General features: G+C 42.5%; 1 protein-coding gene across 1 annotated transcript; it reads right to left on the bottom strand.

Moving 5' to 3' along the window:
• Positions 1-7,507: 7,507 nt before the first annotated feature.
• LOC149828423 (uncharacterized) lies at positions 7,508-8,268 on the bottom strand. Its single transcript, XM_090017047.1, has 2 exons — positions 7,639-8,268; positions 7,508-7,534 (listed from the first exon to the last, which is right to left on the bottom strand). The coding sequence occupies exons 1-2, from the start codon at positions 8,266-8,268 to the stop codon at positions 7,508-7,510; spliced, it is 657 nt and encodes a 218-aa protein (XP_089873173.1).
• Positions 8,269-18,175: the final 9,907 nt, after the last annotated feature.

Genomic DNA, 18,175 nt, shown 5'->3' with positions numbered 1-18,175 from the left:
TGCATCATAGGTAAGACACAAAGTAATACTAAATAACTTCATTCATTCATTTAAAATATCTATTACATTAATTAAAAGCAACTACACTAATCAGAGTCAAAAAAAATCAAAACACTGAATAAAGGAGATCTCTTGACCCAATCCAGAACGATGCCCCGATGCTCCAATTTACTCGTTACCTGAAAAGCATTTAAAGCAGAAGGGTCAGACTCCCCTGTCTGCGTAAGAAGCATTATATTTATATGTGGTGCTCAGTGTTTTGTATACAAATATGTGCAACATCTGCAGATATAAGTAGCATGAAAATTTATATCATTCTATGAAAATGATTATGCTTTCTAATTCATAATACAGTGCAAAAGATAACTGAACTAAAGGTACATTTATTTACATTAACATAAGCTGTAGATTCCACAAGTTTTACGAATGTCATATAAACAGTTCACAATTCTTCAGAGATAAGTTTTTCATTCAACTTAAATTATTTAATGTTTATCTTACTCTTACCCTGTGGGTACACACAGGCATAGACCTCGTAGCGGACCAAGACCATACGGGGGTCTATTATTTAATAACTCGTATGACTAGCTGTACAAATATCCAAAGGGGAGGGTCTGGGACTGAGAGAGAACTCCCCAGTGGCTAGAACAAGAAATTAGGATGCACCCTGTGCTTCTGCAGAAGACTTGGATCTAGCACCTTGGATACATTGGTAGTCCTGGTCCCCTAACTTCGTAGACTGGGGACCCGGTGAGACACATAGCTCTCACGAAAACAAGAACGTCCACGAAGCTTGTACCACCTACCCTCTTCAAGGTAGACCATGGGTCCGGTAACATATACCATCTTTCAGGTATACCCAGAGCCCGGGTAATCTGGTAACATATACCATCTTTCAGGTATACCTAGAATCTCAAAAGTTTTATATTTATGTTTTATTAAATCTTTCTTTATAATCAAGTGCAAACATATCGCGCCACTAGGAGGAAAATTTGTCAGGCTGCACGACCTGTAGCGGCTTTGCATTTTCTTGCAACCTTGCTTGTCCACATCAGACCCCTATTGGTCTGTTGTAAGCCCCAGTTAATGGCTTGCGACATAGACTTAACACCCACATGGAAATAGTGTTTCGACACCGACAACCGTGTACCCATGCAAATGCAAGAGCCACTAGGCCGATGCCCAAGAGCACAACGTCTAAACCATAACCCTGCTGCCCGACTTTGATAAAGGAAAGAGATGTGTTGGATCAGTGGTGCCCTATCACATCACGAGATGCTAGTTTGACCAACATGTATAAAGCTAACTTGGTGCACGCCCAGTCAACCAGGAGCTTGTGTGCTACCCCTCTGCAACCCCACAGGGCCAGAATGGTTGTAAGCAAGAGTAGTGCAGACTTAGTTAGCAGGGTTAGTGCGGCCATTGGCGCAAACGGTGTCATTAGCACCAGCAAGAGCAGCATGTGTTGCTCTGCGAAATGGTACATGACTCTGGCCAGACATGATGGGGCATATTGGACCCATCAGGCCTGTTTGGAACAGGTCAACATTAGGGTTTGAACAAGCCACAATAGTGGTTATCCGAAAAAAAATAAGAAGGAATGGGGCTGGGTCAGACCGAGACCCACCCATTTCATCCATTTCTAACACCTACGCTTGTAAAATGTTGAGACTGCCAAACATCACGTTCTAAATAGAACCAGATCCTCAACTTTTTCTTTGTTTTTACTACACATGATACCTAGCACATCTATGCTTCAGAGATAACAACATGTAACCTATGCTTAGAAACCAAAAATTTGCGTCATGGCTTATATATCAATGTACAGGGGGTAATACCATAACCTAGTAAGGAAATGTTAGAGAATCATTAACTACATTATTTATTTTTTGTCACTTAATTGCATATATATACCATTTGACACTCAAACTCATATGTATAAATATCCTCCAGGATTCAATAGAATCAATAACACAGTCACATCCCCTCTATTGGTTTGCATGTATATCGGTCCTCATTAACGGACGATGTACACACATACCTCCTTATAACAAGGCCTTACCCATTATCATGAGTAAGTTACGGTTGGCATGGGAGAGTCTGCGATTTCATCTGAAGGCATGACCCCGAACCGTGAATATGTCATTTGGTCGCCGCTTACACTGACCGGTTGCTCCTGGTGCAGCAAAGCAGAAAAATATCCCATCTCCACCATGAACACCCTATTGGTGGTTCACAATCCAGCACCGAACTGCAGGCTTGCACGAGGGAAAATGTGATAGTGGCCTTGTATCTGCCATGGCAAAAGCCCTTGGCTGAACTTTCTGTATAGTCGTATCAGCAACGAGAAAGTTTAGACCATACATGGTCGGGCCACAGGACCCCAACACCCGCTCATGTAGATGGTGCAAGCACAGTAAATTCGATGCTACAACATGGTTGTGCTATGGGTCATCAAACACTTACATACAAAAATAATGCTCCTTACCTCGTTGGAGTCTCGCGATGGCACGATCACACCACTTCCTTCCTCCGTTGGAGCCGCACACCACTTCTGTGATGGAGGTCTACACGTCCAGCAATGGAGGTCGACCCTCATGGTTGGAGAAAACGTATGAGAGAGAGAGAGAGTCCAGCTGTTTCCCTCCTCACGTCCAATTTTTATCTCCTCCCCACTTAGGGGAGTATTGATTTTCAAAACCTAACTTCCAGCTCACCTTTTTAGTGGGTGTTTGGAATTTCCAAAACTATCCCTCTCTCTCATTATCAAAATTATCCCAACTTCAAATTTTCTCTCTTTTAGTGGTCTCCTCCCCCATTTGGTAGGATTTTTCCTTATTTCTTGAAAAAAGAAGCTAAAACCAACTCCCACACATTTTTTGTGGGAGGTGGTTATGAGGTAGAGGTTTTTTTTTTTAAGTCAACATCATCCCCTTTTTGTGCAAAAAGGAAAAATCCATGCACAGGGGGGTTTTGAACCAGGGAATTCCACCAAAGGGGCAACAAACCCCACCACTTGTGCTACATGACTTTTCATTGCAAAGTGTGTGGATTGAATTGTATTTAACCCTTTTCTATTTCATTCCAGATTTCATGAAAAAGCAATGTTTTTCATTTCTACGTGGGCACACTCTGGGTTTTGAACTTGGGTTGTGGCTCCACACTATCGTGCGTCCTACCACAACACTACACCATCACTAGGTGTTTACTTTTGCAAAGAAATTCCCTTTATGTCTTATTAAGACGTTATCGCCCGTTGGTGGATCTCGCCCATTACATATGTGGATTTTGCTCCCGTTTGTTCCAACCTTGCACTCTCTCAACTTAAATATGCTTTAAATTTCACTCTATCATCTCGAAACTATTGGATATTTTTGTTTGGCCCCATGAACTGGGTTGGATCATCGATTTTCGCTAAGATCCGGATTCAAATACTACTTTCGAGGGTTTGTTACCAGTTTCGTTTTAGAAACCCCAAGTCATCAAAATTGTATTGCATAGCATACAATCTTATTATATCACATCAATGCTTCACTTTTATTCATTTAAAATTCTATAAATTTCATGGGTTTTACATCCTTTCCCTCTAAAAAAGAAATTTCGTCCGCGAAATTTGTAATACATATCAATCAAGCAATTGAGGGTATTTGTCCTTCATTGTTGCTTCTAGTTTCTACGTGCATTCTTCTAAACCATAATGTCTCCATCTCACTTTGACTAATGGGATGATCTTGTTTCACATCACTCGCTCACTACGATCTACGATTTTGACTGGTCTCTCTTCTACGGTCAGATCTTCTTGCACACTAATGTCCTCAAACTGAATCACGTATGACGGGTCTTGAACGTATTTCCTCAACATCGATACATGAAATACATTATGAATCTTAGCAAATTGAGAGGGTAGTTCAACTTGGTATGTTGTCTCGCCGATCCGTTCCAATATCGGGAAAGGTCTGACGTATCTTGGACTCAACTTTCCCTTCTTTTCGAACCTGAAAATGCTCTTGGTTGGTGATACCTTGACAAACACTGCATCTCCCACTTCGAAACTAAGCTCTCTGCGTCGCTGATCCACATAGCTTTTCTGATGACTCTGTGCTGCTTTAAGTCGATCTTGTATCTTTTGTATTTGCTCTGTGTAATGCTGAAGCACTATTAGTGACTCAATTGTTCTTTCGCCAACTTCATTCCAATGTACTGGTGACCTACAAGGCCGCCCATACAGTGCTTTGAAAGGAGCCATGCCGATACTCGCATGGTAGCTATTATTGTAGGTGAATTTTGCTAGTACCACACGAGTGTCCCATTCGCCTTTTTAATCTAGCATACAGGCACGTAACATGTCCTTCAGTGTCTGTATGGTCCTTTCTGACTGTCCGTCGGTATGTGGGTGAAAGGCAGTGCTAAATTTTAACTTAGTTCCTAATGCCTGTTGTAACTGCCCCCACAGTCGTGAGGTGAACCGAGGGTCTCTATCGGAAATGATCGAGACTGGCACCCCCATGTAGTCATACTATCTTCTGAATATACAGATCGGTCAGGCTCTCCAATGACTGACCCTTCCTCATTGGTAGGAAGTGTGCTGATTTAGTGAGTCGGTCGAGCACTACCCAAATAGAGTCATGGTTCTTTCGGGTTCGTGGTAACCCCATCACAAAATCCATTGTGATATACTCCCATTTTCATTGAGGAATTTTCATCAACTGCATCGTTTCTCCCGGCCTTTGATGCTTAATCTTGATTTGTTGACACATCAAGCACTTCGCAACGTATCTGGAATTATAGCAAGATTAGCATAATGCCAATCCTAAATGGATAGTAAAAACAATCTAATTAGCGCACATAAATTTTTTTTTTTATTGAGAATTGGTTACCTTGCAACATCGCGCTTCATTCCATTCCACCAGTACACGTGTTGTAGATCTTTGAACATCTTGGTACTGCCTGGGTGAATGGTATACTTGCTCTTATGTGCCTCTGCCAATAACTCTTCTTTGGTCTCTGGATCGCTCAGCACCCAAAGTCGATCCTTAAATCATATACTTCCATCCTTTTTGCGTTGGAAAGCGGTGTCTTCTTGCAATGCCAATGCCTCCATCTTCCCATACTGTGAGTCTTCTTTTTGCTTAATCATGATCCGCTCTCGCAATTTTGATTATACCGTCAGGCTAGATAGCCTAAGTACGCCTTGATCGTCGGAGAAAGGTCTCCATTCTGTGAACTCAGAAATCATATTCCATCCAAGACTTACCAGGCTAGAAAAATTTCCCCCAGCCCTGCGACTAAGGGCATCAGCAACAACATTTGCTTTCTCAAAATGGTACGAGATTGTAAACTCGTAGTCTTTGATGAACTCGAGCCACCTCCTTTGTCACATATTAAGTTCCTTCTGAGACAACAGATACTTCAAGCTCTTGTGATCAGTGAAGACTTCGAACTGCTCCCCATATAGATAATGTCTCAAAACCTTCAAAACAAAAACCACGGTCGCCAACTTCAGGTCGTGAGTGGGGTAATTCCTCTCATGAATCTTCAGTTGTCGGGATGCATAGGCAATGACCTTGTCGTGCTGCATCAGTACACACCCCAGTCCAGTACCAGAAGCGTCTGTGTACACCACGAATCCTTCGCTTCTGGACGGTAATGCTAATACTGGAGTTGTGGTAAGCTTAGCTTTAAGGGTTTGAAAGCTTTCTTCACTCTTCTCATTCCATTCGAACTTTACCTCTTTTCGTAGGAGATTTGTCATTGGCATAGTGATTCGGGAGAAGTCTTGAATGAATCACCTATAGTAGCCAGCTAATCCTAGGAAGCTTTGAATTTCGCTAACATTCTTTGGTTGTGACCAATTCATCACAGCTTCAACCTTGGTAGGATCTACTGAAACTCCGTCTTTTGAGATCACATGCCCAAGGAACATGACTTTTTCAAGCCAAAATTCGCATTTTGAGAACTTGGCATATAACTGATGTGTTCGAAGGGTTTCCAAAATGATTTTCAAATGTTCTTTATGTTCCTTCACATTTTCTGAATATATCTGTATGTCATCAATGAAGATGATGACGAAGGAGTCCAAGTATGGTTTGAATATCCGATTCATCAGGTCCATGAATGCCGCTGAGGCATTAGTGAGTACAAATGGCATCACCACAAACTCAAAATGCCCATATCTGGTTCGAAACGCTGATTTTGAGATATCTTCATCTTTTATTCTCAACTGGTGATAACCTGACCTCAAGTCAATCTTACAAAAGACTTTTTCTCTTTTCAGTTGATCAAATAGGTCCTCAATACAGGGTAGAGGATATGTGTTCTTCACAATTGCTTGGTTCAACATTCTATAGTCTATGCATAGTCTCATAGACCCGTCCTTCTTTTTCACAAACAAGACCGGTGCTTCCCACGGAGACGTACTCGGTCGTACAAAACCACGCTCCATCAGCTCCTACAACTGCTTCTTCAGTTCTTCCAACTCTGTCGGTGCCATCCGGTAAGGTGCTCTTGATATTGGCTTCGTACCTGGCATAAGTTCGATCCCAAACTCGACTTCTCGCTGAGGAGGAAGTCCAGGAAGTTCCTCTAGAAATACGTCGGCAAAATCGCGAACAATTTCCAAATACTCAAGCGGAGTTAGTTTTGTTTCACCTCCGATCATACTAACCAGGAAAGTCATGTCTCCCCGATGGAGATACTTCTGGGCCTTGAGGGTCGAAACAACCCTTTTTTGAATACCTGGTCTTGCCAGATGAAATGTAACCTCTGGCATACTTGGTCGAGACAGAATAACCTTTCCTTCTCTACAGAGGATCCTAGCGTAATGTTCAAACAGTCAGTCCATACCTAATATGATGCCATACTCGGTCATATTGAGTAATACTAAATTAGCGGGTAGATTGTGATTCCCTAACATGATCTCTACTTTCGGCATATAATTTACACAGATTTCATTGAACTTTATGGGGTTGTATACTACTAATTCATGGTTTAGTGATTTTGTGGAATTACTAAGTTGTTTTGCAAAATTAACAGATACAAAGGAATGTGAAGCTCCACAATCAAATAAGAAAAGGGCAGCTTGGCCCAAAATAAGCAGGGTACCTTGCACAAGGTCCCCCTTCTCCAGTTGGTCAGTTGTGGTGGCATACACGCGTCCCGCTACGTGTTGTGGGGCCGCCTGAGGCTGCGGTGGTGGTGCATGGTGTTGTTGAGGCTGTTGTCCTCCAGTGCCACGTCGTGCATTGTCGACCATTTTCTTCCTACACTCCTTGATGTAGTGCCCCATCTTTCCACAGTAGAGACAACCTCCTGTCTCACGGGGACACTGCTGTCCAGGGTGAAAGCGATTGCACTTCTGACACCTTTGGTTTTGTTCTGGCTTAGGTTTGGTGTCATTCTCGTGTCGTGGCTTCTTGTTCTGAGGGTGGAATCGCCTCCCACCAAACTTTTTATTGAACTCGGGTTTTTGAACCCCAATTTTGCTCTTTTGCGACCTTTGTCCCTCCTTCTAATCGTCATCAAGGAGAGTCGCCACCTGTGTGTCCGGGACAGACAGGAACAATCCATTACTAAATAATGGTTAACGGTACCTTATAAACTTTTATGCAACTTATACCATAAAGAGAAATGAACTTTTACCTGAATAGCCTCATCGAGGTTCTTGGCCCCTCGAGTGTATAGACGGTTTTTCAGGCCTGTCTTCAAGCCTCGAGCAAACTTCATTGCCCGATCCTCATCCGATGTGTACACGTTCGGACAATATCGTTCCAAACTGTGGAACTTAGTGATGTAATCGGCGAGGAGCATCTCACCATGTTGCAGGTCCAAGAACTCTTGCATCTTCTTTGCCCTTTCATGTTTGGGAAAGTAGGCGGTGCTGAAAACTTCCACAAACTTTGCCCAAGATATGAGACCGTTTTGGAATTTGACTGCCCTGGTGGTTTTCCACCATTTCTCAGCATGATCCTTGAGACGATAAGTCCCAAAATCCACTTGTCGCTCCTCTGGTACCTCTAATACGCGGAAGATGTGCTTGATCTCACGGATCCAACTTTCGGCCGCTTCCGGATCTGTCTTAGATGAGAAATCAGGAGGGTCTATGTCCATGAATTTCTTATAGGACATAGCCTCGCCATTCGTACTCTTCTCGTGGGCTACCTGGTGCAAATTGGCGCCCATTTGCTGCATAGCCGAGGCCTGTTGGCCAACCACCTCCGCCAGACCTTGCAGTGTTTGCATGATATCGTTATAGCGGTTTGACCACGTCATATATGTAGATAACCAAATGAATCAAAACGAACTCGTAACCCACCTCTATACAATTTTCCATGAAATTAGAGTACATTACGATACTAATCTACTTTGGAGTGAATGAAATCACATTATACAATACTTACAGAGTCATCATGGTTGTCGGAATAGCCAAGATCTCCAATTATTCAGTATAGCTTTGATACCAAAAAACTGTAACGCCCCAACTTTTATTTTTGAGTAAAAAAATTTTGGAGTATTTTTTTTTTTGAAATAGTGAAAGTGCGAAAACAAGAGTTGGGTGCATCACAGGTAAGACACAAAGTAATACTAAATAACTTCATTCATTCATTTAAAATATTCATTACATTAATTAAAAGCAACTACACTAATCAGAGTAAAAAAAAATCAAAACACTAAATAAAGGACATCTCTTGACCCAATCCAGAACGATGCCTCAATGCTCCAATTTACTCGTTGCCTGAAAAGCATTCAAAGCAGAAGGGTTTGACTCCCCTGTCTGCGTAAGAAGCATTATATTTATATGTGGTGCTCAGTGTTCTATGTACAAATATGTGCAACATCTGCAGATATAACTAGCATGAAAATTTATATTATTCTAAGAAAACGATTATGCTTTCTAATTCATGATACAGTGCAAAAGATAACTGAACCAAAGGTACATTTATTCACATTAGCATAAGTTGTAGATTTCACAAGTTTTACGAATGTCATATCAATAGTTCACAATTCTTCAGAGATAAGTTTTTCATTCAACTTAAATTATTTAATGTTTATCTTACTCTTACCATGTGGGTACGCACATGCATAGACCTCATAGCGGATTGAGACCATACGGGGGTCTATTATTTAATAACCCGTATGACTAGCCGTACGGATATCCAAAGGGGACGGTCTGTGACCGAGAGAGAACTCCCCAGTGGCTAGAACAAGAAATTGGGATGCACCCTGTACTTCTACAAAAAACTTGGATCTACCACCTAGGATACATTGGTAGTCCTGGTCTCCTAACTTCGTGGATTGGGGACCCGGTGAGACGCATAGCTCTCACGAAAACAAGAATGTCCACGAAGCTTGTACCACCTACCCTCTCCAAGGTAGACCATAGGTCTGGTAACATATACCATCTTTTAGGTATACCCAGAGCCCGGGTAATCTGGTAACATATATCATCTTTCAGGTATCCCAGAATCTCGAAAGTTTTATATTTATGTTTTATTAAATCTTTCTTTATAATCAAGTGCGAACATATCGCACCACCAGGGGTCCGGTAATATATACCGTCTCTCAGGTATACTCAGAACCCGGAGAGTCCGGTAACATATATCGTTTTTCAGGTATACCCAGAATCTCGCAACCCTCATGATTATGCATACATTTGTTTTTCTCAACATTTTTCCCGTGTGAGCCATCACACCACAGGGGATTTCCACAATCCCGAACCCGTCATCGGTTCACCCCCATTGCATGCATTGTATAGCCTGGGTGTCATAGACACTGCCAAGGAGTAGCATTTTTCAGACTCAGCGTGACTCGGAGCCCACCTTCGCATTTAAGTCTTGAGCTAGGGTGTATGCACCCACACCCCACGTACGTACTATGCCATCCACGTGGCATGGTATCCTCAATACACACACACACACACACACACACACATATATATATACTTAAATAATTTTTTTTTATACTCCAACCATGGTTTGGCGAAACTTATAGCATGCATTCGGCTTAATGAGCCATAGATGCGACGTGGCTTCGTAGTTGTCATCATGAGTGTATGTGATCCGGAACTTGCGACCCTCTTGTCACCCTTGGTTTGTAAGGAGCTGGACCACTCAACCCGGTTTATCATCCTCACACGTGTGAGGATCCAAAGACAATATAAAAGGAGGAAAATTTGTCGGGTTGCACGACCTCTAGCGGCTTTGCATTTTCTTGCAACCTTGCTTGGCCACGTCAGACCCTTATTGGTCTCTTGTAAGACCCAGGTAGTGGCTTGCGACATAGCCGTAACACCCGCATGGTAATAGTGTTTTCGACTCCGACAACCGTGTACCCATGCAAATGCAAGAGCCACTAGGCCAATGCCCAAGAGCACAACGTCTAAACCATAACCCTGCTGCCCGACTTTGATAAAGGAAAGAGATGTGTTGGATCAGTGGTGCCCTGTCACATCATGAGATGCTAGTTTGACCATGTATCGAGCTAACTTGGTGCACGCCTAGTCAACCAGGAGCTTGTGCGCTACCCCTCTGCAGCCCCACAGGGCCAGAATGGTTGTAAGCAAGAGTAGTGCAGACTTAGCCAGCAGAATTAGTAGGGCCATTGGTGCAAACAGTGTCGTCAGCACCAGCAAGAGCAGCGTGTGTTGCTCTGCGAAATGGTACATGACTCTGGCCAGACATGATCCAGACATGATGGGGCATATTGCACCCATCAGGCCTGTTTGGAACAGGTCGACATTAGGGTCTGAACAAGCCACAATAGTGGTTATCCAAAAAGAAATAAGAAGGAACGGGGCTGGGTCAGACCGAGACCCACCCATTTCATCCATTTCTAACACCTACGCTTGCAAAATGTTGAGACTGTCAAACATCACGTTCTAAATAGAACCAGATCCTCAACTTTTTTTTTTTTACTACAGATGATACCAAGCACATCTATGCTTCAGAGATAACAACATGTAACCTATGCTTAGAAACCGAAAATTTGTGGCATGGCTTATATATCAATGTACAGGGGTAATACCATAACCTAGTAAGGAAATGTTTGAGAATCATTAACTACATTATTTATTTTTTTGTCACTTAATTGCCTATATATACCATTTGACACTCAAACTCATATGTATAAATATCCTCCAGGATTCAACAGAATCAATAGCACAGTCACATCCCCTCTATTGGTTTGCATGTATATCGGTCCTCATTAACACGGACGATGTACATACATACCTCCTTATAACAGGGCCTTACCCATTATCATGAGTAAGTTACGGTTGGCATGGGAGAGTCTGCGATTTCACCTGAAGGCATGACCCCGAACCGTGAATATGTCATTTGGTCGCCGCTTACATTGACCGATTGCTCCTGGTGCAGCAAAGTAGAAAAAAATCCCATCTCCACCATGAACACCCTATTGGTGGTTCACAGTTCAACACCGGACTGCAGGCTTGCACGAGGGAAAATGTGATAGTGGCCTTGCATCTGCCATGGCGAAAGCCCTTGGCTGAACTTTCTGTATAGTCGTATCAGCAACAAGAAAGTTTAGACCATACATGGTCGGGCCACAGGACCCCAACACCCGCTCATGTAGATGGTGCAAGCAGAGTAAATTTGATGCTACAACATGGTTATGCTATGGGTCATCAAACACTTACATACAAAAATAATGCTCCTTACCTCGTTGGAGTCTCGCGATGGCACGATCGCACCACTTCCTTCCTCCGTTGGAGCCGCACACCACTTCCGTGATGGAGGTCTACACGTCCAGCAATGGAGGTCGACCCTCATGGTTGGAGAAAACATATGAGAGAGAGAGAGAGTCCAGCCGGTTCCCTCCTCACGTCCAATTTTTATCTCCTCCCCACTTAGGGGAGTATTGATTTTCAAAACCTAACTTCCAGCCCACCTTTTTAGTGGGTGTTTGGAATTTCCAAAACTGGCCCTCCCTCTCATTATCAAAATTATCCCAACTTCAAATTTTCTCTCTTTTAGTGGTACCCTCCCCCATTTGGTGGGATTTTTCCTTGTTTCTTGAAAAAAGAAGCTAAAACCAACTCCCACACATTTTTTGTGGGAGGTGGTAATGAAGTAGAGGTTTTTTTTAAGTCAACATCATCCCCTTTTTGTGCAAAAAGGAAAAATCCATGCACAGGGGGTTTTGAACCAGGGAATTCCACCAAAGGGGCAACAAACCCCACCACTTGTGCTACATGACTTTTCATTGCAAAGTGTGTGGATTGAATTGTATTTAACCCTTTTCTATTTCATTTCAGATTTCATGAAAAAGCAATGTTTTTCATTTCTACGTGGGCACACCCTGGGTTTTGAACTTGAGTTGTGGCTCCACACTATCGTGCGTCCTACCACAACACTACACCATCACTTGGTGTTTACTTTTGCAAAGAAATTCCCTTTATGTCTTATTAAGACGTTATCCCCCGTTGGTGGATCTCGCCCGTTATATATGTGGATTTTGCTCCTGTTTGTTCCTTCCTTGCATTCTCTCGCCTTAAATATGCTTTAAATCCCACGCTATCATCTCGAAACCATTGGATTTTTTTGTTTGGCCCCATGAACCGGGTCGGATCATCGATTTTCGCTAAGATCCGGATCCAAATACTACTTTCGAGGGTTTGTTACCGGCTTCGTTTTAGAAACCCCAAGTCATCAAAATTGTATTGCATAGCATACAATCTTATTATTTCACATCAATGCTTCACTTTTATTCATTTAAAATTCTAATTATTTCATGGGTTTTACATCCTTCCCCTCTAAAAAAGAAATTCCGTCCGCGAAATTTGTAATACATATCAATCAAGCAATTGAGGGTATTTGTCATTCATTGTTGCTTCTGGTTTCTACGTGCATTCTTCTAAACCATGATGTCTCCATCTCACTTTGACTAATGGGATGATCTTGTTTCACATTACTCGCTCACTACGATCTACGATTTCGACTGGTCTCTCTTCTACGGTCAGATCTTCTTGCACACTAATGTCCTCAAACTGAATCACGTGTGACGGATCTTGAACATATTTCCTCAACATTGATACATGAAATATATTATGAATCTTAGCAAGTTGAGAGGGTAGTTCAACTTGGTATGTTGTCTCGCCGATCCGTTCCAATATCAGGAAAGGTCTGACGTATCTTGGACTCAACTTTCCCTTCTTTCCAAACCTGAAAATGCTCTTGGTCGGTGATACCTTGACAAACACTGCATCTCCCACTTCGAAACTAAGCTCTCTGCGTCGCTGATCCGCATAACTTTTCTGATGACTCTGTGCTGCTTTAAGTCGATCTTGTATCTTTTGTATTTGCTCTGTGTAATGCTGAAGCACTATTGGTGACTCGATTGTTCTTTCGCCAACTTCATTCCAATGTACTGGTTACCTACAAGGCCGCCCATACAGTGCTTCGAAAGGAGCCATGCTGATACTCGCATGGTAGCTATTATTGTAGGTGAATTCTGCTAGTACCACACGAGTGTCCCATTCGCCTTTTCAATCTAGCATACAAGCACGTAACATGTCCTCCAGTGTCTGTATGGTCCTTTCTGACTGTCTGTCGGTCTGTGGGTGAAAGGCAGTGCTAAATTTTAACTTAGTTCCTAATGCCTTTTGTAACTGCCCCCACAGTCGTGAGGTGAACCGAGGGTCTCTATCGGAAATGATCGAGACTGGCACCCCCATGTAGTCATACTATCTATTGGATATACAGGTCGGTCAGGCTCTTCAATGACTGACCCTTCCTCATTGGTAGGAAGTGTGCTGATTTAGTGAGTCGGTCGAGCACTACCCAAATAGAGTCATGGTTCTTTCGGGTTCGTGGTAACCCCATCACAAAATCCATTGTGATATACTCCCATTTTCATTGAGGAATTTCCATCAACTGCATCATTTCTCCCGACCTTTGATGCTCAATCTTGATTTGTTGACACATCAAGCACTTCGCAACGTATCTGGAATTATAACAAGATTAGCATAATGCCAATCCTAAATGGATAGTAAAAACAATCTAATTAGCGCACATAATTTTTTTTTTTTTTTTGAGAATTGGTTACCTTGCAACATCGCGCTTCATTCCATTCCACCAGTACACGTGTTGTAGATCTTTGAACATCTTGGTACTGCCCGGGTGAATGGTATACTTGCTCTTATGTGCCTCTGCCAATAACTCTTCTCTGGTCTCTGGATCGCTCAGCACCCAAAGTCGATCCTTAAATCATATACTTCCATCCTTTTTGAGCTGGAAAGCGGTGTCTTCTTGCAATGTCAATGCCTCCATCTTCCCATACTGTGAGTCTTCTTTTTGCTTAATCATGATCCACTCTCGCAATTCTGATCATATCGTCAGGCTAGATAGCCTAAGTACGCCTTGATCGTCGGAGAAAGGTCTCCATTATGTGAACTCAGAAATCATCTTTCATCCAAGACTTACCAGGCTAGAAAGATTTCCCCTAGCCCTAAGACTAAGGGCATCAGCAACAACGTTTGCTTTCCCACGATGGTATGAGATTAACCCGTAGTCCTTAATGAACTCGAGCCACCTCCTTTGTCGCATATTAAGTTTCTTATGAGAAAACATATACTTCAAGCTCTTGTGATCAGTGAAGACTTCGAACTGCTCCCCATATAGATAATGTCTCAAAACCTTCAAAGCAAAAACCACGGCCGCCAACTCCAGGTCGTGAGTGGGGTAATTCCTCTCATGAATCTTCAGTTGTCGGGATGCATAGGCAATGACCTTGTCGTGCTGCATCAGTACACAGCCCAGTCCAGTACCAGAAGCGTCTGTGTACACCACGAATCCTTCACTTCCGAACGGTAATGCTAATAGTGGAGTTGTGGTAAGCCTAGCTTTAAGGGTTTGAAAACTTTCTTCACTTTTCTCATTCCATTCGAACTTTACCTCTTTTCATAGGAGCTTTGTCATTGGCATAACGATTCGGGAGAAGTCTTGAATGAATCACCTATAGTAGCCAGCTAATCCTAGGAAGCTTTGAATTTCGCTGACATTCTTTGGTTGTGACCAATTCATCACAGCTTCAACCTTGGTAGGATCTACTGAAACTCCGTCTTTTGAGATCACATGCCCAAGGAACATGACTTTTTCAAGCCAAAATTCGCATTTTGAGAACTTGGCATATAACTGATGTGTTCGAAGGGTTCCCAAAATGATTTTCAAATGTTCTTTATGTTCCTTCGCATTTTCTGAATATATCAGTATGTCATCGATGAAGATGATGACGAAGAAGTCCAAGTATGGCTTGAATATCCGATTCATCAGGTCCATGAATGCCGCTGGGGCATTAGTGAGTCCAAATGGCATCACCACAAACTCAAAATGCCCATATCTGGTTCGAAACGCTGATTTTGGGATATCTTCATCTTTTATTCTCAATTGGTGATAACCTGACCTCAAGTCAATCTTAGAAAAGACCTTTGCTCTTTTCAGTTGATCAAATAGGTCCTCAATACAGGGTAGAGGATATGTGTTCTTCACAATTGCTTGGTTCAACATTCTATAGTCTATGCATAGTCTCATAGACCTGTCCTTCTTTTTCACAAACAAGACCGGTGCTCCCCACGGAGACGTACTCGGTCGTACAAAACCACGCTCCATCAGCTCCTGCAACTGCTTCTTCAGTTCTTCCAACTCTGTCGGTGCCATCCGGTAAGGTGCTCTTGATATTGGCTTCGTACCTGGCATAAGTTTGATCCCAAACTCGACTTCCCGCTGAGGAGGAAGTCCAGGAAGTTCCTCTAGAAATACGTCGGCAAAATCGCGAACAATTTCCGAAAAATCAAGCGGAGTTAGTTTTGTTTCACCTCTGATCATACTAATCAGGAAAGTCATGTCTCCCCGATGGAGATACTTCTGGGCCTTGAGGGTCGAAACAACCCTTTTTTGAATACCTGGTCTTGCCAGATGAAATGCAACCTCTGGCATACTTGGTCGAGACAGATTAACCTTTCCTTCTCTACAGAGGATCCTGGCGTAATGTTCAAACAGCCAGTCCATACCTAATATGACGCCATACTCGGTCATATTGAGTAATACTAAATTAGCGGGTAGATTGTGATTCCCTAACATGATCTCTACTTTCGGCATATAATTTACATAGATTTCATTGAACTTTATGAGGTTGTATACTACTAATTCATGGTTTAGTGATTTTGTGGAATTACTAAGTTGTTTTGCAAAATTAACAGATACAAAGGAATGTGAAGCTCCACAATCAAATAAGACAAGGGCAGCTTGGCCCGAAATAAGCACGATACCTTGCAGAAGGACCCCTTCTCCAGTTGGTCAGCTGTGGTGGCATACACGCGTCCCGCTACGCGTTGTGGGGCCGCCTGAGGCTGCGGTGGTGGTGCATGGTGTTGTTGAGGCTGTTGTCCTCCAGTGCCACGTCGCACATCGTCGGCCATTTTCTTCCTACACTCCTTGATGTAGTGCCCCATCTTTCCACACTAGAGACAACCTCCTGTCTCACGGGGACATTGTTGTCCAGGGTGAAAGCGATTGCACTTCTGACACCTTTGATTTTGTTCTAGCTTAGGTTTGGTGCCATTCTTGTGTCGTGGCTTCTTGTTCTGAGGGTGGAATCGCCTCCCACCAAACTTTTTCTTGAACTCGGGTTTTTGAACCCCAATTTTGCTCTTTTGCGACCTTTGTCCCTCCTTCCAATCGTCATCAAGGAGAGTCGCCACCTGTGTGTCTAGGACAGACAGGCACAATCCATTACTAAATAATGGTTAACGGTACCTTATAAACTTTTATGCAACTTATACCATAAAGAGAAATGAACTTTTACCTGAATAGCCTCATCGAGGTTCTTGGCCCCTCGAGTGTATAGACGGTTTTTCAGGCCTGTCTTCAAGCCTCGAGCAAACTTCATTGCCCGATCCTCATCCGATGTGTACACGTTCGGACAATATCGTTCCAAACTATGGAACTTAGTGATGTAATCGGCGAGGAGCATCTCACCATGTTGCAGGTCCAAGAACTCTTGCATCTTCTTTGCCCTTTCATGTTTGGGAAAGTAGGCGGTGCTGAAAACTTCCACAAACTTTGCCCAAGATATGAGACCGTTTTGGAATTTGACTGCCCTGGTGGTTTTCCACCATTTCTCAGCATGATCCTTGAGACGATAAGTCCCAAAATCCACTTGTCGCTCCTCCGGTACCTCTAATACGCGGAAGATGCGCTTGATCTCACGGATCCAACTTTCGGCCGCTTCCGGATCTATCTTAGATGAGAAATCAGGAGAGTCCATGTGCATGAATTTCTTATAGGACATAGCCCCTCCATTCGTACTCTTCTCGTGGGCTACCTGGTGCAAATTGGCGCCCATTTGCTGCATAGTCGAGGCCTGCTGGCCAACCACCTCGGGCAGACCTTGCAATATTTGCATGATCTCGTTGCAGCGGTTCGACCACGTCATCTATGTGGATAACCAAATGAATCAAAACGAACTCATAACCCACCTCTATACAATTTTTCATGGAATTAGAGTACATTACGATACTAATCTACTTTGGAGTGAATGAAATCACATTATACAATACTTACAGAGTCATCATGATTGTCGGAATAGCCAAGATCTCAAATTATTCAGTATAGCTTTGATACCAAAAAACTGTAACGCCCCAACTTTTATTTTTGAGTAAAAAAAAATTGGAGTAATTTTTTTTTTTTTTGAAATAGTGAAAGTGCGAAAACAAGAGTTGGGTGCATCACAGGTAAGACACAAAGTAATACTAAATAACTTCATTCATTCATTTAAAATATTCATTACATTAATTAAAAGCAACTACACTAATCAGAGTAAAAAAAAATCAAAACATTGAATAAAAGACATCTCTTGACCCAATCCAGAACGATGCCTCAATGCTCCAATTTACTCGTTGCCTGAAAAGCATTTAAAGCAGAAGGGTTTAACTCCCCTGTCTGCGTAAGAAGCATTATATTTATATGTGGTGCTCAGTGTTCTATGTACAAATATGTGCAACATCTGCAAATATAACTAGCATGAAAATTTATATCATTGTAACAAAATGATTATGCTTTCTAATTCATGATACAGTGCAAAAGATAACTGAACTAAAGGTACATTTATTTACATTAGCATAAGTTGTAGATTTCACAAGTTTTACGAATGTCATATCAACAAT

This window comes from Nuphar pumila, chromosome 9 (genome assembly GCF_984573655.1).
Source record: "Nuphar pumila chromosome 9, dmNupPumi1.hap1.1, whole genome shotgun sequence".
Classification (NCBI taxonomy): Eukaryota; Viridiplantae; Streptophyta; class Magnoliopsida; order Nymphaeales; family Nymphaeaceae; genus Nuphar; species Nuphar pumila.
The sequence above is the reverse complement of the archived record's forward strand: the minus strand, read 5'-3'. Positions and strand labels throughout refer to the sequence as shown.

What these genes read in the sequence shown, in the direction of transcription:
- LOC149828423 (XM_090017047.1), bottom strand. Translation starts at nt 8,268, where the DNA reads ATGACGTGGTCAAACCGCTATAACGATATCATGCAAACACTGCAAGGT. An exon ending in ACCTCGATGAGGCTATTCAG is followed by an intron (nt 7,535 to 7,638) that starts GTAAAAGTTCAT and finishes CCGGACACACAG; the next exon opens with GTGGCGACTCTCCTTGATGA.